This window comes from Nestor notabilis, unplaced genomic scaffold (genome assembly GCF_000696875.1).
Source record: "Nestor notabilis isolate BGI_N333 unplaced genomic scaffold, ASM69687v1 scaffold11490, whole genome shotgun sequence".
Lineage (NCBI taxonomy): Eukaryota > Metazoa > Chordata > Aves > Psittaciformes > Psittacidae > Nestor > Nestor notabilis.
This window is the reverse complement of record NW_009910688.1, coordinates 1-21,738: the sequence shown is the minus strand read 5'-3', so window position 1 is coordinate 21,738 and position 21,738 is coordinate 1. Positions and strand designations below refer to the sequence as shown.

The 21,738-nt window shown below is 47.2% G+C and overlaps 2 protein-coding genes across 2 annotated transcripts in view; one reads left to right on the top strand and one right to left on the bottom strand.

Annotated features, from left to right (window-relative positions):
• M6PR (mannose-6-phosphate receptor (cation dependent)) overlaps positions 1-2,035 on the top strand; it is a 3,033-nt gene extending 998 nt beyond the window's left edge. The window contains exons 4-6 of the mRNA XM_010011213.1: positions 1-89; positions 1,098-1,224; positions 1,822-2,035. The exon at positions 1-89 is cut by the window's left edge and continues 39 nt beyond it. Coding sequence (XP_010009515.1) covers positions 1-89; positions 1,098-1,224; positions 1,822-1,944 — 339 coding nt within the window. The 3' untranslated portion in view covers positions 1,945-2,035. The remainder of the gene's footprint in view (positions 90-1,097; positions 1,225-1,821) is intronic.
• Positions 2,036-4,911: 2,876 nt separating this feature from the next.
• Positions 4,912-18,395, bottom strand: PHC1 (polyhomeotic homolog 1 (Drosophila)). The gene is made up of 14 exons (XM_010011202.1): positions 18,250-18,395; positions 17,528-17,638; positions 16,192-16,269; positions 15,307-15,456; positions 14,176-14,331; positions 12,599-13,097; positions 11,515-12,275; positions 9,102-9,249; positions 8,783-8,991; positions 8,084-8,198; positions 7,875-7,983; positions 7,055-7,205; positions 6,239-6,470; positions 4,912-5,935 (listed from the first exon to the last, which is right to left on the bottom strand). The coding sequence occupies exons 1-14, from the start codon at positions 18,361-18,363 to the stop codon at positions 5,781-5,783; spliced, it is 2,988 nt and encodes a 995-aa protein (XP_010009504.1). The 5' UTR covers positions 18,364-18,395; the 3' UTR covers positions 4,912-5,780.
• Between the last annotated feature and the right edge of the window lie 3,343 nt (positions 18,396-21,738).

The following is a 21,738-nucleotide window of genomic DNA, read 5'->3' as shown; positions in this document are numbered from 1 at the left end:
GATTGTTTCTACCTCTGTGAGATGGACAGCAGTGTGGCTTGTCCAGCTGAGGATTCCCACCTCAGCGTTGGCTCCATTTTACTGATCACGTGAGTCATTGGAAGAGCTGCTCATGTCTGGGCCGTGCTCCCCAGGGCCATTTAGAAACACAGCAAATACTGTATTAAACTGGGTAATTGTAGCGTACCTATCCACAGCCACCACTGGATGTTACTATTCCTCTGAGCTTTTTGGGCAAAAGGTCTTGCTCAAGGAATGGTCGTGTCCTCAGTGTAAGAAGGACATGGAGCTGTTGGAGCAAGTCCAGAGGAAGCCATGAGGATGGTCAGGGGGCTGGAGAATCTCCCATATGAAGACAGGCTGAGAAAGTTGGGGCTGTTCAGTCTGGAGAAGAGAAACTGCCTCAGAGCAGCCTTCCAGTATCTGAAGGGGGCCTACAAGGATGCTGGTGAGGGACTCTTCATTAGGGACTGTAGTGGTAGGACAAGGGGTGATGGGTTTAAACTGGAACAGGGGAAGTTCAGGTTAGATATAAGGGAGAAGTTCTTTATTGTGAGGCTGGTGAGGCACTGGGTGGTGAGCCTGCTGCCCAAAGAAGTTGTGAATGTTCCATCCCTGGCAGTGTTCAAAGCCAGGCTGGACAGAGCCTTGGGTGACATGGTCTAGTGTGAGGTGTCCCTGTCCATGGCAAGGGGGTTGGAACTGGATGATCTTAAGGTCCTTTCCAGCCCAAACCATTCTATGATGCTGCAGAGCTGCTTTGTTCCCTGTCAACATCCTCCATATCTTCCAGACAAGTCCATGGAAGACATGACTTCCTAAAATCGTACACAGCTCTTAGCCAGAGTTGGGAATGCAGAACAGCTTGTCTCGTTTCCTCTTGTTAGTGCTTATTAGAGGCACTACTTCATGTAATGCTGCTGAAAGATTTATACCAGCACATCAATAATCTAGGGGCCTCTTCTGGTCTGGTCTCTGCTTACAGCTCTCTTCTTGAGTGGTGCTCAGCTACTTGCTTCAATACCAATTTGAAGGTGGCTTAGAAGAGGTTGTCTGTAGAATTTCCTCAGCTTTGTCTTTTTGATTATGCCCTCCAGGTTTGCTTCGCTGATTGCAGTCTACATCATTGGTGGGTTCCTCTACCAGCGCCTTGTAGTGGGAGCAAAGGGCATGGAGCAGTTTCCTCACTTTGCCTTCTGGCAAGATCTGGGCAATTTGGTAGCGGTGAGTGAAAATCCCTGTATATTCCCAGCCTGGCTCCTATACTGGGACAGGAGAAAACGGCATCTGCCTTGTTGCTGTGGGCTGTGTTCTCAGGTACACGTACCACCAGGGTAGTGTACCTTGAAGCAGAAGAAAAGAGTATGTATGTTTTATTTTTCTGAAGTACACTATTTTTTAATTATTGCTAAGACTGATTCCCTGCTAATATCCTGCAATTACTACATAACAAACTGGAACACATGCTCAGTTACAATTAAAACTTTCCAGCTAGGAATGTTAAGCTGGGGACTTTGAAATGTTACGTCCAACCACCTGAAACACTTCCTTGGGCACTGTAGGCACTGCCATTGATCCTTCATGGATTAGCCCGACGTTGCTGCATGTTGTTCATCAGTATGGACAGCCTAGAGCTTTCAGGACCAAGTAGGATGTTTGTATGTGTGCTTCTCTCATCAAGACCAATTTTGGGGACCTGTCCCATATAACACAGGCATAGGCACAATCCCTTGGCAACAGAGAAATGGCAGAAGCTGCTTTGCTTTGGGTGCCGAGTCAATTGCCTGCAGCCTGATTCTGGTACAATGTCCTGTGTTGCAGGATGGCTGTGACTTTGTCTGCAGATCCAAGCCTCGAAACGCACCAGCCGCATACCGTGGGGTGGGCGACGACCAGCTGGGTGAGGAGTCGGAGGAGCGGGATGACCACTTGCTGCCAATGTGATCAGCTTTCAACACTCAGTTCTTTTCTCCCCATCTCCCCAGTTTAGCCGGGTGTCTCCCAGCCAGTTGTCCTTCTCTCACTCTGATTTTCTTTACACTCTTTGCTTTTGCTGTCTCTGGTGCATCAAGTCCCACGGATGCCTCTGGGTGTGAATATAATGTTGGTTTAGGTTTTTACAAACGCAGCAGAGCTGAGGGGAGGAAGTGCTGAGAGTTGAGTAGAAGACAGCAAGAAAGCACTATGAGCGTTCAGCATGGGAGAAGAAGCACCAAGAGAGAAAAGGAACCAGGGATGGGTGCAGAAAGGGGAAGAAGGCCATGGGCTAAACCAGCTGAAACTGTAGGAGGGATCTTTTGTGTCTTCCTCCTCACCCCTAGGGTTTACAGGATCTGTAAGACACTGGAATTCTTTTTCTTTGAATGCATTTTCAGTTTTTCTAGCTTTCGCACTGCTTCTGCCAGCATAACCTGCAGAGTGCTTTATGCCAGACTATGTGGGGGTGGAAGAGGCATTGGCACCTCTGCAGTATTTTATTTTCTTTTCCTAATGGCAGTATGTTGAAGAGTATACACCAGTTTCTTTCAACAGGTACAAAGGGATGCGTGCCATCCTCTCAGACAACTGAAAGGGGCAATGCTAAAAAAACACAAGTTAAATACAGCCTCATCATTTTCTAGTTCAGTCACACTATTGTCTTGGCTTTTACAAATCACTGAGAAGCAAAAGGAAATAAAGTGCTGCTAACTAAAGGGAACATTTGCTGAGACTCACATCAAGGCACAATGAAACAGGTAGCTGTCACTCCAGTTCTAAGTGTCCTGAGGTGACTACCCACACGGCTCAGTCGCTGTCAGCATTGTGATTATATGCTCTCCAAAAGTTCCTTGTTTGGCAGAGGGATTTCCCAGGAAGCTGCTGGAATATAAAAAAGGAACTGTAGAAGCCAAGGATAAGAATGTGATAAAAAACTGCGTAAGGGACTCCTGCACTTGCAGGGTCAGCTTTCATAAATCATTGTCATGGTACAGATGGTACTTAGATACTGCTACTGGCTGGGAGTGAGAGAGACCTTTTCCTGGGGCCCTGGTGAAATGCAGGTACAGCCAAGTTGCAAGACTTCAGGAACTTGGCACCTTGATTCTTAATCGCTTTTTATTTCAGGGGCTATGCTCTTAAGTGATCCCATTCTGCCCTATTCTAGACTGGCAAGAACTGCCCTCAGTAGTGAGGGTGGAGACTGTGAATAAGCAAGCCACTACTGTTAACAGCAGAGTACAGATGAGGTTTGTGTATCTGTAATACTGCCAAAGCAGTCTGAACAGTGACACTGAGGGGAAAGGGGTGGCCCTGCTTTCATGCTGGGTTTGGAGTGGGCAAACAACTCCTGCTTTCTTTGACTTCTGTTACAGCCTCAATCTTCCTCATCACATGGGAAAAATAGGAAGTCACTAAAAGTCTGTTGTTACCGTTTCTCATGGTGGTGTTTAAGGTAATTTTTTTTGTACAAAACACAACTTTCAAAAATAAAATTACCAAAAAAACCCCGGTGAAGTTTCGTGTTGCTGTAACAAGAGCTTTCTGTGGTGCTCTAGTATCTTTCTTACCCAAAGGTGAAGGGTCCTTAGTGGGTGGGGTGCCTTGTGCCTGAGCTACTCTTTGCCATAATGAGTCTCTTTTTGTTAGTACGTGTTTTTTCCTGCCACCTTGTAGGGCTTAAGAGGGAGTGGTATACACAGCTTTAGAAGCTCAGGTAGTAAGGGATGGGAAAAGGTTCCTATGCTCTGGATTCTTCTGCAACAATAAAAAGAGAAAGTAACTTTCAGCAGACAGACCTGCAAAGCCTGAACAAGCTGCTTTTTTTTTTTATTAAGAACATTGAACATGAAATGAAACCTTCTCATTTGACTGAAATAAAATCTGGTCCTCAGAAGCAGTAGTACTGTAGGCAGGTTAGCTGCCTGCCTACCCTGCCAAGGGTCAAACTGAACTGGATCTTTATCACACCCAGCCTGCTAAGGATAGAATACTTCAAGGGCAGCCTTCCTCAGGTGGTTGCTGTTAAGAGATTCTAACCTCCCCCTTCCCTACCTCCAGATTATATCAGACCAAATAGTGTTATCAGGCTGCAGCTTCTTTTAGGCCTATTTTCATTCAAGAAGCCTCAGAAGTTTTCTTTCACAGGAACAAAAGCATTATTAGAGTGAGATTCAACAGTACACTTAAGACTAGGAAGCTGCTGCCACATTTTATCCATCTTCTAAGCCATTTCCCTCCTCTCTTTTTCTAATGGGTCAATAAAGAGCCAATTCCAAACATCTCTAGTGTTTTCCTACCTATGCTATTAGGCCTCCCATGTCACTACAGCTTTCCTGCAACCATAGGTGCTTTCCACACAGAGTGTTTGTTTCACTCAATTATTCATGTGAAACTTCTGAAATCAGAAAAGCTGAGACACATGGTTTATAAAATAATGTTGCTTGCAGGTATTTAGCTCTAAGGGGCACTTACCTCTTCATGCTTTGTGCAATTCTTCCTTTTTTTTTGCCTATTTCTTTGAAGAAGAGGTGCTTCTGGAAGAGAACTCTGCCCAGATTTTTACCTTTGGCAACCTGGTTACAAAACTTAAGAATACCACGTTTGATCCTTAAACCCCAAACCTGGAGGGGCTAAAAGGGAGAGACTCAGCCTATAACATAATTCTACCCTTAGAAGGCAGAAGTAGCATTAAAGGATTAGCATTCAGTTATTGGAGGGTTGCTTGTTGGTTTTAACTGAGAAAGAGAAATATTTGTTTTACAACACCAGCAACAACAACAAAAAAGAGCCTGAGGCAGGTGATACAATCCTGCCAGCTTCAACTTTGTCCCAGAAACTCTCCTGAGGATAATTAAGACAGACACAAAAATAATACAAACTGATAAGAGAACACAAAAAACCCAAAAACAAAACAAAACCCCAGGCCATTGTATGAAGAGCCTTGGCGCTTCTGGAGACTGCTTTGGACCTGTAAATTATGCCCTAGCACAATGAGGAGACAAACCTAGTGCCTAATTTAAGACAATTCACCTTCCCTTTGATTTTCCAATCACCTTGTTCATAAGTACTCAGGATAAATCCTCCTCTGGTTCAGAGAGGAGCATCTGGAGTGAATAGCTGCTACAACACTCTGTCTTCACTCTGCATCACTACAGGAGACAGTAAAGCTTTGGCAGCTCCTATTGCCACAGGCCTTCAAGTTTGGTATGCATGCTGGAATGGCTATTAAACCCAGTTCATGAGCAGCCTAGATTTTTTTAAGAGTGGAAGAGCAGCAGCCCCTTTTATTGAAATTCTTGTTTGTCCACCTCTGTCACTTGGACTTTACTAGTTCCCCCTCCTAAATGCCCCAAGCGCAGCTGCTCCCAATGCCCATGTGGGGCTGGCTCTTCCTCTGCCTCAAGTTCTGGCACAGTGAGATTCAAAACTAAGATCTAGCAGACCTGCTGTAGCAAAAAAGGGTGAGGACGGTTCCCTTTGAGAAGTCTGCTAAGACAGAAAAAAGTCCCCTTCATGTCTTTATGTGTTATACAGGAGAGGCATATTAAAAATCAGGAAGAACGAGTGATGTTTCAAGGCCCCAGGAGGGAGTTTTCCTCCCCATTGTAGCACCATTAAAAGACCAAGACATGGGCATGTTAACTGTCCATGGCAGTTACAGTCAGTTAAATTCCTTCTCATTCTTGAATGCAAGACCACAGGGGACTGTCCCATTCTTCCCTGCCCCGCAGCAGGATGCTCAAAAGCTGGCAGCTGCCCTGGGGTCAGAGCAAGAGTGAGACCCTATGGCTTCAGAGCTGTTAGGTCTCCTTGAGGACGTTGATCTTTGCACAGATCTTGAGAGCTGGTCCCAGCTTGATGTTCATGGCACTCATGAGGTGTTCCTCCTTCAGAAGCAACAGGGCCTGGCCATCTATTTCCTGTGACCGAAACTCCTCAGCAATCTCCTGGCACCCTGTGAAACCAGAAGAAAACAGCACTGAGAAAAGATGTGCCCTGGGCACTCCCCTCATTCCCACTCTTGGACCTCAGGCAGGTACAGAAAGCAAGCTAGGAACATAACCAATCCCCCTCCCCACTCTAGTCCACAGTCTGCTTGAGGACACAGGCTACTGGAGAAGTACATCTGTATGACCCACTCCCATTCAGAAACCTGTACAATAACAGCACTAGGCACCACCTTCTTTACATAAAGAGACCCAACAAATTTCCCCATGCTACTGGATCACAGGAGTGCAGGAGGGGATCTTAACTTCACCTTGCAGTGATGCAATGAACTCATATACTTCCTCCACACTCCAACGACTGGGATTGCTGGACAGGAAGACTGGGTTGATGCCATGTAGATCTGGGGTAGGTGGGGCCATGCTAGAGTTTGCCAGGTCCCTCTCTCCATGACTGGCCCTTACTGACAGGGGTCCTGGAGATGTAGGGGACAAAGCTTCATCATAGCTGGAGTTATCAGAGCCTCGGCTTGAGTCTTCCTGGCCCTACAAGCCCAGAGGAAAGAAAGAAAGAAAACAAAAGGTGTTTTGTAAGAAATACTACGTGCAAAACAAGACACTGGGAACAGCAGTTGTCCCAACCATCTGGGTCACTGTCTCAGGCTGTTGGTCCAGGGCAGCCGACACAAGAGCTCAGTGATGCCAGAAATGAGAGACTTGATTCTCGCCTCCCTTCCTCTCCCTTCTCCCCATCCTTCCCCAGTCAATTCCTCTTCCTCACATCAGCAACGAAGCTCATTCGATTTTCTCTAATCTGATTAAAATCATTCACGGGGAAGAATGGTTAATCAAATGGGAAAAGAGGATTGTTTCCTACCAAAGCTGTCAGCTGACCTCATTCACCGAGACCTCCAAGACACACATGGGAGCGAACACAGAGTGAACAGAACAAGTACAAATGTGAATCCACTTTCTGCAGTTGACAAGTGATTAGAACAGCAAACTGTGCCCCCTGTAATAGCTATGTCAATGAGTACTTGGCACAACCTTTATGTCTACATCACTGTGAGAAAGCAGTGCATCCAGCAGTGACAGCTTTACACCGAGACATGCCTTGACTATGTCCTTACCCTGTGGCGCTTGCCCTGGATCTTTGTTCGCGCGATGTCAGAGCTGCTGCGCCGCGGGCCCCGTCGGCGCACACGGGCATAGCTGGCTTCCTGGAACTCCTTCATCTTCTTCCTCTGCAGCCGAAACTGATGGCTGCAGCTGACATTGTACCTCGAATAAGTAGAAGCAGAGCAGCAGTTAGGAACACCAACGATCTAAACCTACTGCTTCTCCTTACTCTAGATGGGGATAAATCTCCTCTTTACCATTAAGTTCTGTTCCTCCTCCTCCTAAGACTTACCCTTGGAAGGAACCAGTCCAGACTTCTGACTCAAGCAATATTTGGACAGCAGAGTCTTGATCTAACATCTGAAGGGTCAATTAAGTCATTCCCCTAAGGGAAAAAAGACCCATAAAAAGCACTCTGCTATCAATAGGAGGCAGCAATGACTAGTCTAACTTCTCCCCAGCTTTTCCTTTCCCAATGCTCCCTTATGTTTTTGTCTAGTACTAATGCAGCAGACAGCTACCAGTATGCATTTGTTTAGTCAGTCAAATCTGTATTTGACTGAAGAGTGGCTCTCCAGGGTCCCAGAACTTCCCCCATTCCCACTTCATTTTCTGAGCAAGTCAGAAACCCTGCTTATGCTCAACACCACATCCACCTCTCCAGACCTAGAAGCATTCACAAATCCCTGAGACTCCTAAAGGATCTCTGTGGCCAGTGCATCCCACGGAGGGAGGATAGGATGTACTGAAGTGTTGTACACTACCTGGAGAAAGGGCACACACCCAATTCCAAAGACTGGATAGTCAGAGAAAAGGAAGATAATGTCTTACCTTTTAGCACAGGTCATGGAACAAAACCTTTTGGAGCCACGGAACTGGGTCGCTGGGGCATACTTCCCACAGTATTCACACTTCAGCAAGTTTGCCTTCTTATCCAGCTCTAGTGAGACACAGAGATACACAACAGTGGATGGTAACACAGCATCAGAGTGCAGAAACTTCCAGTAACACTACCTAGACCTCCTGATGCTGAGACTCACCCATAGAAGCACTGTCCCCTCCCGGAGAATTGCTGGACAGGTTTTCACTCTGGCCAGAAGGAGCCTCTCCCTGCAGTGGTTTCTCAGACTCTTTCAGCAGCTGAGAACAACCCACCTGGACAGGAAGAGAAAGAGCTGGGCCCATAAGTAAAGGATTCTCTGTGCCCACCACCTTCCACAAGGTATATGCTCCACATGTTATTACAGCTCAGAAGAATCCCCCTACCCACTAGGGGAGGAGAGATGCTTAACAAAGTTATTACTCCTTCCTGACTTACCAGGTTTGGCTGTTCATTCCAAGATCACCAGGTACTATCTGCCTTGAACATCCTGCTATTCCAGGTAACTGCATTTCCCCTTATCTGCTTTAACGTCACTTGCTGCTCGTTCAAAACGGCAGTGCACCTTTGCCTCATTAAAGGTCCGAAAGAACCGCCTTCTTACAATTCCTACGTGACTGCTTTGGGGACTATTGGAGAAAACAGTTCCCATCACACTTGTTTTACTTCTTCCAACCTGTTCTCTTTAATGCCACCACTTAATGCCTTGCTTTGCGCACTAAGGCTTCCCTCCTTTCCCTTCCTCTTCATTGTCTATGTCTCAAGGCTAAAAATGCTCGAGTTTGTAACATGGGGAAAGAAACTTCTATCCAAAAACTGAAGCCCACCACCCTCCTTCCCCCACAGCAGAAATCCCTACCGGAAAGGGCTCTGCTCCTTCCTGGATGACAAAGCCTTCAATGATGTGTGTAAGGATCTGGGGCTTCACGATGGCTTGTGGGGGTTTGGAGTCTCCCACCTGACGTGACACCATTGCCAGGTTTGGGGTGGGAGCAGAGGTGGGGGTGACTGATGCTCCTTCACTTGAGGTGGTATTTGGGGTTGCAGTGGCAGCAGAATCGGATTTCTCTGTAAAATTAACAGCCACAAGAGTCTGTTACTTGTGCTCCATTCACTTCAAGTGGAATACAAGATTAGATCATTAATACTCACAAGCAGAGGTCTCATTTGTACCTCACCTCCAAGGCCACTCTTCTCCTCCACGTTTTTGGGGCTGTCTGTCACAGGAGAGGACCTGGCAGGCAGGAGTGCAGTGACACTGGGTGACTCCTCCTTCTCCTCCTCCGACTCTGCCTTGCGCTTTACTGCTAAGGTCTGAGATTTGCCCTGCGTGAACAAACAAAGAGGAACAGGTAAGCAGAGAGGAGCTCCAAAGCAAAGAACAAGACAGACCAAAGGCAAAAGGAAAATCCATCCTGCTCCACTGTACTTCAGTTCCAGCCTTGGTTCCTTCTCATGGAGATGCCTCTAGCTCCCTCACAGTCCATACCTCTCGTTAGGAACATTTGTCTAGCAAGCAGTAAAACTTCCGAATGCTCACTACCATACTACTATGACTAGGATCTGGTGTCCCAATTCACACTGACACATTGATATAATACCAAGGCACTGTGTGAACCTCAAACGATTATTCCAGGAAGAAATACACAGAATGGCAGTAACCCAGCAGTTTCCCAACAGGCTTGTGGCTAAATCAGATCCGTTTCAAAGGACAGTCAAAAGAGTAGGGGGCACGCATTGGATGAGAGTAGAATTGTCCCCCCACTCCAAAAATCAGACAAATCCTGTGACGCCTTCCTTATGAAAGGGCCAGGTTAGAAACAGTCTCAGCAACTGGCTAAGGATATCTGAGCTGTACAAGTACTGTTGTCCCTGGGAGTTAGACAGGCCCTGGCTGGACAATTCACAGCAGCATGGATGAGGCCTGTGGTATATGAGCTGTCTTTGTTTTCCTCTGCACAGCCAGTTGGCTAGGGAATCCTCTGAGGTCTAGAGTTGGTGGCTGGTACCACACACCAAGGGGTCTCTGACCTGGAGGTATCCACACACCTAGTGAGGAGAAGGGAGTTCAGTCTTCACAGCCCACTCAAGCTTTCATGTCTCTGCTGAGAGAGACAAAAGAAGCCGGTTATTGTTTGCAGTGGGTTTATGTGGCAAGGTTTTGGCAGCAGGGGGCTGCAGGGGTGACTTCTGTGAGAAGACACCAGACGCTTCCCCCATGTCTGATAGAGCCAGTTCCAGCCAGCTCCAAGATGGACCCACCACTGGCCAAAGCTGAGCCCATCAGTGATGGTGGGATAACACATTTAAGAAAGGGTAAACAGCCCTGTGCAACAGCAGCTGGGAGAAAGGAGTGAGAGTATGTGAGAGAAACAGCCCAGCAGACACCATGGTCAGTGAGGAAGGAGCGAGAGGTGCTCCAGGCTCTAGAGCAGAGATTCCCCTGCGACCCATGGTGCAGATCATGGTGAGACAGGCTGTGCCCCTGCAGCCCATGGAGGTCCATGGTGGAGCAGATCACAGATCTCCACCTGCAGCCCATGGAGGTCCATGGTGAAGCAGATCTCCACCTGCGGCCCGTGGAGGACCCCACGCTGGAGCAGAGGGGTGCCCAAAGGAGGATGTGACCCCATGGGAAGCCCACACTGGAGGAGGCTCCTGGCAGTAGCTGTGGCCCCATGTTAAGAGGAGCCCACGCTGGAGCAGGCTTGTGACCTCCTGTGGGACCCATGCTGGAGCAGTCTGTTCCTGAAGGACTGCACCCTAGGGAAGGGACCTGTGCTGGAGAAGCCTGTTCCTAAAGGACTGCACCTCATGGCAGGGACCCATGCTGGAGCAGTTTATGAAGAACTGTACGAAGGACCAATGCTGAAAAAGTTTATAAAGGACTATCCATGCGAGGGATCCCATGCTGTAGCAAGGGAACAGCATGAGGAAGAAGGAGCAGCAGAGACAAAACGTTTTGAACTGACCACAAGCCCCATTCCCCATCCTGCACGGCTCAGGGGAAGAAGTAAGAATGGCTGGGGGCAAAGTTGAGCCCATGAAGAAGGGGGAGAGGTGTTTAATTTGTTCTTATTTCTCATTATTCTACTCCGATCAATTGGCAATAAGTTAAATTGATTTGCCTAAATCGAGTTTGTTTTGCCCGTGATGCTAATTAGCAAGTGAACTCCCTGCCCTCATCTTGACCCACAAGCTTTCATCCTATTTTTCTCTGCCTGTCCTGTTGCAAATGAGTGAAGGAGCAGCTTGGCAGTCACCCAGTAGCCAGCCAAGGTCAACCCACCCCACTGTTAAATGTGATCTTTAGCATGTAATGTGGACACCTACCCCAACTGGGTCAGGGTCTGAGTCTCACCTATTGACTTCATGCATGCCTTTGAATGATAATATGGAAGAGAAATGCTTGTAGTTAGTAACCTCAAGGGTTGGATTGGAATTAAGTGTTTTCAAGGGGAAGAAGTCTCCACGTCCCTTTACCCAAACCTCTTACCCATCCCACTGACCTGGGACTGGACTGCGACTGGTGTCCTAGGAATGAACAAAGAGAATCCATATGCTATTCTCCTTCTCAATGGTATCACTTACTGGCAACTGGACAGACTGCATGTAGAATGCTGCTGGCATCTGAGCCACAACTGGAGAGGAGGCTGGGCTCTTCACCATGTGGGCTGTGCCTTGAACTTGTGCCAAATTCACCCCTGTGGCGAGAGTGGGAGCTTCCTGTGAGGGTGCTGGAGCTGAAGATGACGATGGGGAAGCAGCAAGGGCTTGAGAAACAGGCTGGACCACGGCCGGCATTCCCCGGGATGTCGGCACTGTTGCAGCAATCTGAGCCAAACCCAGTGCTTGGGCTTGGCCTGAGCCCTGCTGCCGAGTACCCACCACCTGCACTGGGATGTGTGGTGGAGGCTGCTGCGTTGCTGACATTTTGGCAGGCCCAAGCTGAGGTGTCTTGATGGGGGTAACCAGAGATTTGGACTGAATTGGAACAGGTGACTTGGTGGCTGGCTGGCATGGGCTGTCCTGCTGGAGCTGCACAGGCTGTGGCTGGGACTGCAACATAGGTTGCACCACAAGGGTCTGAGCCTGCTGCTGGTTTTGAGGTGGAGCCTGCTGCTGTGGAGGTTGAGCTTGCTGCTGCTGTTGGGCCAGAGATGGTGCTTGCTGTTGTTGCTGCTGTTGGGCCAGCTGAAGATGGGTGGCTGTGTGGAGGAGCTGGGACTGGCGGTGCTGGAACTGCTGCTGGTGATGAATGGCAATCTGCTGCTGGATCACCACCTGCTTCTGCAGGTGGATCTGCTGCTGCTGCTGGATCAACGAGTGTGGCTGTATCTGTGTGTATGTGGCTGTACAAACACAGAGTGGTGGAAGAAAAGGAGAGCACACAAGTTACCAGTAGTGCAGCTGGGAACTACAACAAAAAAACCCAAACCCAAAAAAGGCAGGCTGCCACTGCAGTGGCTTGAGTCGTTAAACTCCAAAATCATTGACAGCTAACTGGCAAAGGACATGAAGGACAAAATCAACTTCTTTTGCTAATACAAAGGGATAATCCCTAGAGATAAGCCTCCAGGAGTCCAGAGGCTAGGAGGCATGTAGGACAAGGTGTCACCACTGGGCTGTCAAATGGTACTCCTGCAAAAGCCCAGAGGAAGAGGTCTGCACTTACCCGAGCTGATGAGTGTCTGGCTGGGTGCTGGTGTAGCGGTCCTGGTCAGGTTCATGCCCACCGTTTGTTGTCCACCACTGTCCGTTTCACCCTTCTTTGCAGCTGCATTCTCTGCCTCTGTCTGGCTTCCCTGGCTAACAGTCACAGCCTGGGCAGCCGCCACTGGTAACGGCTGAACCACCCCTGTGCCTTTCCTTTGGCAACTGCCAGCGGCACCTGCTGAGGAGGTCTGGCTCAAGCCCATTGAGGTCTGGCTCCCACCACTTGCCACCACACCCCCAGAGACACCATTGCTGCCTGCTGCCCCCTGGCTCAAGTTGAGGGACTGGCCTGAGCTTCCAGAGGAGGCCTGAGCCACTGCCAAGGTCTGGCCCGTGCTGGTGGCCTGTGGTAAGCCCGAAGCCTGGGAGCTTCCTGGCAGAGCTGCCTTCTGAGCAGAGCCTTGGAGCTGGGCATTAGTAGCTGAGGTCTGCTGGCTCCTCACAGCCAAGTTCTGCACCTAGAAACACATATACAAAACAGAATCTGTTTGCTTTACGTATGTTACCTGCCGGAAGCTTGGTGGAGAATGCGACACACTCTACCGGGATGCAGGCAAAGCTGGTGCTTCAAATCTCACGTGGGGACCTGGCTAACGCTGCAGAGCAAAGCTCAGGCATGGGCCTCCCCAGGAAGCATATTATACTGAACTCCCTCCTGCCCCATCTCTGATGGAAGTTAAAGATCTCGTGGCACTTTCTGAACAGTGACACTGACAGTGTCATGAGGACACTGCCATTCTCCAAGGCATGGGACAGCCTTCAGACCTGCTTGTCACGCCTTTGCATTGGCAGGATCCAGTTTAGCACAGCTCTAGAAGTGCTGAGATACCTCTTTAAAGACCAGTCACTCCTTTTCAAATTTTGTGCCACCTGCCTTCTCCCCCTGTGCAGGGCTTTCCACTTAGCAGGCCCACAGATCTACTCCTGGCCTGCAGCCCTTCCAATTTCACCAGTTCCTCTGCATTTTGGTGCTGCCATCCTCTATATTTACTCCTCCTGCAGCATTATCTTCAATTTTGATCATGGCTGACTTTCATTCCAAAAAAGTGCTCCAGACAAGACAAAGATGAAGTAATGGTAATTCCTAAGAATAATCGGGATGGGACAAGAAAAACAAGAAGCTGTGGCAGCTCCCTTACACATGAACGCAGGAGCTAAGACCTTATGGCCTGTTTGGTCTTTGGCATCTTTACAACAACAACAAACTGTGTGAAGGAATACTACCACTGGCAAAGACTCTTCATTGCAGAATAACTGAAAGCTAGACATAGAACTCAACAGTTCTTTTCACACAAGGACAATTGAGAAACTGTGGAGCCTATAGCTCACCCCAGAAATTAATCCAATCTCTGGAGGCAAAAAGCAAACATGAAAAGAAGGTGGCAAGGGAACAGAACCTCCTGCCTGGACAGGGGACACAGTTTGGGGGTAAGATAGAGCTTATCTGCCATACAGGGACAGCTGGAGACAGAGACCAGAGTGTGAGGTGATGGAGAGCAGGGGAAGAGGAGAACTCTGGGAACGGGTGTCACTGACCTGGTCTGTGTCTGCATGGACCCCAGGAGACTGGGTGGGTGGTACCTCCTGCTGCACAGCGGCCACAGCCCCGTTGGGCATCAGGATGAGTTGGGATGCAAGAGGCACATTGCGGCCCAATGTTCGGTTTACCTGCAACAGGTTCCCCAGCTGTGGCTGTTGAGGGAAGGTCAGGTGATGTGGAATGAAAGGAACGGATGGGAAGAGAGAAAAAGACAGCGAACCACAAGCAAAGAGATTACAAAGCAACACCGGGCTGCAATGTCACACATTGCAAAACCCCCAACCCTCCCTGCACTGTAACACTGAACATAACCCTCAGGAGCAGGAAACTGGGAACAGTTTCCTTACGAAAACAACCCCTCCTCTATCAAATGTGGGCCCAGACCAATTCCCACAGACTGCCCAAGACTGGCTGAAAGAATGAGGTGTAACTGAATTTTCAGGAATATATCTGGGACTGGTTGAGAAACAGCGATTAAAAAAAGCCACCATAAATCCAAGACTAGGGTTGCTTTAAAACAAAGGAATTGAATTCTGTATCTAGTTAACTGAGACACAGAGAAAGTACTTCAAGTAGGTAACCAAACCCTAGACTGACTATATTGTCAAGCCTAATGTTTTCTGTTTTATCAGCACTTCAAAGCGATTAAAAGGATGACATATTTGATCAGGTTGATTTATGTTTCCAGACTTACCTGAATTCTGATTTATTTCCCTGAGCTCAGCAGTGCTAGAAGAGAGTAATTTACCATATATCTGTTCCAGCATTGAACCAGAAAGATAGCTTTATTCCTGTGAACTATAGTCAAGTCTGGGACATATATTTCACATTTACACTCTAGTGAGAAGTGCCATGGGATCTTTAACGTCTATGCAGAGCAGAGACAAACATGGTTCTTAATCTCACCCAAGCCACAGAATACAACAGTCATCTACCCTCAAAAGCTGAGCCCAGAGTCAAACTTGTGGTTTCAGGGAGAAGAGCTTCCCTATCTGAATTTAAAATACAGAGCGTCATCCCTAAAGGTAGTTAGTCCAAAGACGCTTGTAATCCCCAGCAGTGAAAAACTGAAGTGGTCAGGAAGAGAGGTTCATGGTCAGGACATACTTTGGGCACATATCTCTTACCCGAAGATACATCTGGGCCTGTGACTGGTTGAGAGGTGGTGAGGTGGTGTTCCCAAGGAGCACAGATTGTGTCAGGGTTGTGGCGCTGGGGGAACTCACACTCTGTGACCGACTGATCAGCTGAGCAGCTGATGTGGTGGCTAGGTTTATCTTAAAACAGAGAAAAGCCCCAAATTATATACGAAGAGATGGAGGCAAAGTAGTACAAATTCACTTTTACAGCCAGAACAGACATTTTACAGTTTTTTTCCTGTAACCCACACAGAATCAAGAAGGAAAAAGTTCTTGTTTTAGAGTGCTTGTCTTAGAGGCTAAGCAATATAAACTAGCCAAAGCCCTGGATGTTAAACTCATTTGTATGCTGAGCCTTAGAATCATTGTTAGCATGCAACTGCAATAAGAGAACCAAAGAAATACATCATTTTCTCCAGCCTCTCAAAGGAAAAAAACCCACAAAATAATCTCTACTCTACCAACCCATCTACTCTGTGAACAAATCCCAGTTTCTCAATACAGAACCGAACTTCCTCTCATTTCTCATTCAGCAAACTACTGATTAGTCCAAGAAAAAGAGGATTCACTTTCAATCTGCTCATTACTTCCTCTTAGAAGTCCTGATCCTTTTCTAATATGTGACGATCTATTCCCAAAGCCTTAGCAAAGACAGATTAGTGTCCACCTTTCCAGCTAAGAGGCTTCTCCCACTCAGAAACCTTCTCTGCTTTCCTCAACCTTCACCAATAACGATAGCACCCCAACTCCTCAAAGTTGGCTGTATCTTGCATATTCCCAGCATTCTAAGCTGTGTTTCCCTGGCTGACTGCCTTCCTAAAAGGCAAAGAGGAGAAAGAACAAGGCAGGGAGTTGGAGGGAGCAGTTACTTACAGAGGCTTGGGTGGTGGTGGTCTGTTGCGGGGTGCTGGTGTTGGGCGAGCTGGCCTGTCTACTGGCTGCAATTGTAGCCTGCAAAAAAGATTGACAGAGAAGTGAGTACCTGGAACAAACTTTTCAATCCAGCCCAAATAATTGGTTTTGTCCAAACACCTAGTCCCATCACCATCTTCTCCCATTTCTGAGAACATGAGAACAATCTAACCACTACAAATCTCTGCCATGCCCTACAAATAAGGTACAGCAACTCAGCAAGGTACCTCCTCTTCCCCAACCGGTTCAGCCCTACACTCTACCCAAGGCAGTGGACAACAGACCCTACAGTGCATGTCCTTCTGCCGATGGAACATACCCTACTGTTGCCCCAGCTTGCCATGCTATACACTGCAGTTTATCACAATGCAGCGACAGCACTCCAAGTAACAAATTTCAGGTTACAGCACATATAGTTTATGGAAGAATGTAAATATTGTTAATTTTTTTTTTTTACCCCTCTACTATCCCACAGGAATTCCACTGTACTGTTTAGTTAGGTTCATAACTAAGACTTGTGTGAAACTGGTGAGAGGATTCTACTCCCTCTGTGTTATAAAAATGCAGGTAGGGATTTTGAGAACAACTAACTCCTGGACTAACAGCTAACAAGCACTGCTACTGAGATATTGTTACAGAGACAGAACTATATTCACATCATCCACAATCCATCTTCAAATGATGATAAAGTCTGGTAGGTGAGTAAAGTTGCTAAAGAAAAAATACAAATCACTCAACAATTATGCATCGTATCTTGTTTTGTATAAACATATCTCAAAGAAACACTGTCTTGGCTGGATAAGGTCTATCCCAGATCCCTCTTAGAAGTAACTGGTAAAGAAAATATGGGCTACCAAGTTTCAAGACAGAAGACTGGGAGGATACTGCCTTAAATTTCATGCACACAAGACCATGTTTATTCTCAGAGAAACAGTAATCCATGGTTAACTTTAACATGTTTTTTAAACACCTCTGCATCCACTGCTGATTTAATCACCCATGTTTTTATTTAAAGAAGGTGCAGGGGCTAGTCACAGGACTCTGAAGTACAAGTTTCCTGATGGGGATGTCAAATTTTACCTTCCCCTGTTCTGTACCCAAAATCAAAATGAATCTTTGCATCAGGCTTCCAGTTTACTAGCTGTTTGTGTTAGCCTTCACCAATGTGTTTAGGGACCCACTGTCCCATTGTGGATCAGGATGATTCCAGTGCACAAGTCACTGTCTGAAGAGAGAATCTCTGGATCTTCCCCAGAGAACAATCCAATTCCTCTCCTTTTGCCCCCTGACAACTCACCTGCTGGACAGCAGCCAGGCTGTGAAGCTGGGCACTGTTAAGCTGCTGCTGGAGCATAAACTGATGAAAGTACTGGGCTGCATTGGGCTGTCTCTGGAGTGCCTGCAGGGCCTGGGGAAAGAGGAAAACCCAATTGTCAAAAATAGCACGCCCTTGAAATGCGATTAGAAAGAGCAATAAATAACAGCCATGAGACCATCCCTAGACTCCATGAAAAAGTAAAGTCACTAGGTTAGCACATGAAAATACACAGTATAGCTACAAATTTCATAACAGACTGAATCACAGCTGTATTGCAGGACAGCAGGAAGCACACTTGCAAGACTTTAACAAACTCCAAGGAATTTGGAGGTGTGCAGGCTCAAGCAGGGTGACAAGTGTGTTCCAGCATAGTATGTATATGGAGGATATACACTATATAGAGAAACTGTGACGATAAATTGAACTACTTGCTCCAAACCAGCAGGGTAAAATCACTACTGGATCTTGGCATGGATTAAATTTAAGAGGCTGGACACTGGAACAATATCCTATAAAACATGAAACACAGCATCAGGACACAAGAACTAAACATCCAACCTAGCACAAGAATCTCTAAATCTGAAAACATGACAGTCCTTCAAGCATGCTCCCACCTTGACTTATGTCAAAAGGAAAACAAAAGGGCTCACCACCACCTTCCACTGACGCACATGCCACCCCAGAACATAACCACACCTCACCTGTACTGCCTGTCGCTCATAGAGAGACATCTGAGATATCTGAGGACGGGCACTTCCTCCAGAACTGGAGCTCCCGCTGGTGGAGCTGGAGTTCTGCTCACTTTCGGTCTCCATGGTGACAGAATCCCAGGAGCTCGGGACGAGACAGACTCCAGATCTACACCGAGAGAATTGGAAACTAAGTCAGGCTAGAGAAAGAACCAAACCATATTTTAGTGCATTACACAGCTTTTTTATTGCAATATCCCAGTACTGGGCTCCTTGCACAGCTTTGCTACATCAGAGGGGGTGGGAGATGCCAGAGCTCTGAAATCACCCAGAAATTATTCTCAGTTTAAATCTTTTAATACTGCAGTCAGAAATGGAACACACACATTCTCATATTTTTATTGCCACACTACAGTTGGAAGCTGCAGCATTCTGAACTCTTAAAAAGGCAGCTGCAGCTCATTCAGACAATCATTTGGCTACAGACCTGATTGCCTCTCCTTCAAGAGGCCAGTTGCTTCCAGTCTCCCACTGCACTTCAGCAACTTCTGATCCTCTCTTCCTCCAGTTCCCCAGAGGCATAATTATCCCAGAACTCCACTGCCCTAGTGCAGATATATCGAGTCAGTCCCTCCTTCTCTCAGTTTAGCCCCCAGCCCTGGATCATTTCTTTATTTCTCTGATCACATGGACTTTCCAGCTACTTGTTGTTCTTGACACATTGTAACTTGAGTATTAGACTGGAAGCTGGTATCTGTGTTGGCAAGTTGCTTTCAGGAGGAATGGAGTCAGAAGCAGAGTGGATGAAGGGTTCACCAGCAACACTTGTGAGGGAAAAGCTGCTAAAGACATCATGCAGAGCCAGAGATCTTCCAGTATCAGCAAAATGCACTGCAGTGAACCACAGGGCTGAGAAAGGACTGGAGGAGGCTTTCATCAGCCAAGAGGAAGAAAAGTGAGGCTGAAAGAACGCTTAGTAGAAAAGTAACACCTTGGGATGATCAGGGAGTTTTCTGCAACAAGAAACATGGACTACATGGGGAGTAACAGTAGAAGGGGTTAGAGTCAGGAAAGGGAAAGCGCAAAAGTGACTATTCAACAGAATTCCACCCAAAAAAGTGACTTTTTAGAAGGATGTAAGTCCATGTAAGAATTGTTTCCAAAACACCAGCTGGCTCCCCTGCGACGTATCTGAGAGACCTCTAAAGGACACCCTCTAAATGAGCTTCCAGGATCCCACATCACCAGCACAGCCTCTGTATCTAAGACCTTTTCAAGTCCAGAGATTCTGAAGTTCACAGCCTTCCCCAAACACAACTTTTTCGAAGTGCGTAAACAAACAGATCAGTACAGCAGAAAAGGAGGTAGAACAATAGTCTCAACCGGACAAGTTTTTAAAATTCTGGAATGGTGTTAAGGGCACCAGATGACGTTAAAGTAGGGCAACAGCATTTACACTGCAGAGGAAGACTGGCTAAATCAGGAACTGCTGCTCCAAACCTGCTCCTCAAAATCTGGAACATTCTATCATTGACAAGCAGATACCTGCTGCTCCAGTCCTGTCTTCCCTATGCATCTTTACCTCTGCCCTCAAGTCCTGCCCAGGCATCTCCCTGCTAATCCAACACTGGCTTCCTGCACTGCTTCAGCAGTGGCCATCAGCAATTCTGCCCTGCAGTCACCATCTCCTCAACTAAGCCACATACCCTCCTAACTGGCCACTGCTGTCTTCAGGCACAAGCTGGAACAGCTGGAAACAGTTGGTCAATAAGCCTATCTAGAATATAAAAGCTCTGGAGAAGAAAATTGCCTCAAAGATCTTCCCCAGGGAGCAGCACCACAAGAAGTAAATGAAGCCTGAAAATAAGAAGAGGGGGGAAAGAAGACAGACTTTTTGAAAGAAAGAAACAGTGGTAGATAAATGAAGTACTTCAAATGGGGTTAAAATGCAAGCCATGTTGAAGCTACACACACCACAGCAACTGATCTGGTAGCTCAGTTACCATTAGGAGGCAATTTCTGTTCCCTTGGCCATGCTCAACCTCCCTGCACACGTCCCTCCCAGCATTTACCTCACTGCTGGTGCTCACCAGATCAACTTGTTAACTTTGCAGAAAACCTCCTAATTCAACTAATTCAGTTGAATTAGTTCACTTGTGATGCCAGAAGTGCCAGTGAGAGAGAAAAGAAGGTAACTAAGAAGGTTCAGCTTAGCTGTAGCACATACCCTCACACTCAATAGTTGCACCTGAAGGAGAAACCTGGCTTCTGACTCAGTGCTCTGCTCCAAACTGTGTTTCCTCAGTAAAGAGCACAGTTGAGTGCTAAGATGAACAGCAAATTTGAGAGTTCCACATTGATCTGGATTTTAAAATCAGGTCTGAGCACAAATAGAATCCTATTGGAACACCTCTGGGATGAGAGGCATCAAAAAAATTTGGTCTCTGAGTAGGCAGAGCAGCTCCATGTTAGTGCAATCCGATCCAAACACAGGCGATTCCCACACAAAATAGCAAGGATTAACACCCTCTCCCCTCCTCCGAGTGCATCTTCCAGCACCCTCTCCTTACAAAAACCTAGTGATCATGCCTATCAGATCAGTTGACTGAGCTAGCTGTTCCCCTAGATGGATAACCTACTAAAAGTGATTAAACCGTGGGTTTTCCAAACGATTTGAGTTAAACAACTCACCTTGAAAAGGTAACTAGCAGTTCCCAAGGAAAAAAACAAAAAAAAACAAAACAAAACCAAAGAAAAACTCCAAACAAACTCAACAACACAAAACCACCACATAGTAACAATGTGGCCATTACTGGAAATTAACCTTTGAACAACCGCTAGAACTGCACCCCTATTAGGCAGACAAGGAAGGATACAAAGGCCTATTAAGACCATGGCAGGAATAACACAGGAATCGGCGGGGAAGACCACAGCAGAAAGAATGAGAAGGAGAAGAGAGAAAACTAGCTCCAGGAGCAGTACGAGCACGAGAACATGGGCCAGTCCCGAGCCTAACCCTCAGTGCTGGCCTCAGGACACACACCACGGGCTGCTCACCTACACGTTCTTAACTTTTCTCAAGTGCAAGAGCAGAAGAGCCAGGCCAAGCATCTACTCCAGTCACTGAACACTCCTGCAGGAGGCAGGAAAGTTTTACTCGCTCACCCCACCCATTCCTCCTGGCCCGTAACTGCTGCCTGCAGAACATCTTCTAACCTTGTAACTGGTTTTATTGCTTCATCCTTGAGAAGGTAACTTAGGGAACAAGTAAGATTTGTACAGGTTTGTCCACAGGTTCTGGGGGAATAAAATTAGCAACCAGGAGACTACAACAGCCCCCTCCCCGCTCTGTTAGTGGTTTTTGCTACAACGCAGTCTCCAAGCTGCGCAAGTAAAGGCATGAAACTGCCAGGACACGCTAACTCTGCTCTGGGATGCTCTGGAAGCAAGCGGCAGTCGGTGCGACTGCCGAGCACCGCAGGACCCGCTCCTCACTCGCTG

Coding starts and splice junctions, on each gene's coding strand:
- PHC1 (XM_010011202.1), bottom strand. CDS start 18,363: ATGGAGACCGAAAGTGAGCAGAACTCCAGCTCCACCAGCGGGAGCTCC. Junction 12,276..12,598: donor CCAGACACTCATCAGCTCGG/GTAAGTGCAGAC, acceptor GTGTTTGTACAG/CCACATACACACAGATACAG. Junction 8,199..8,782: donor AAGGAGCAGAGCCCTTTCCG/GTAGGGATTTCT, acceptor CTTCCTGTCCAG/GTGGGTTGTTCTCAGCTGCT.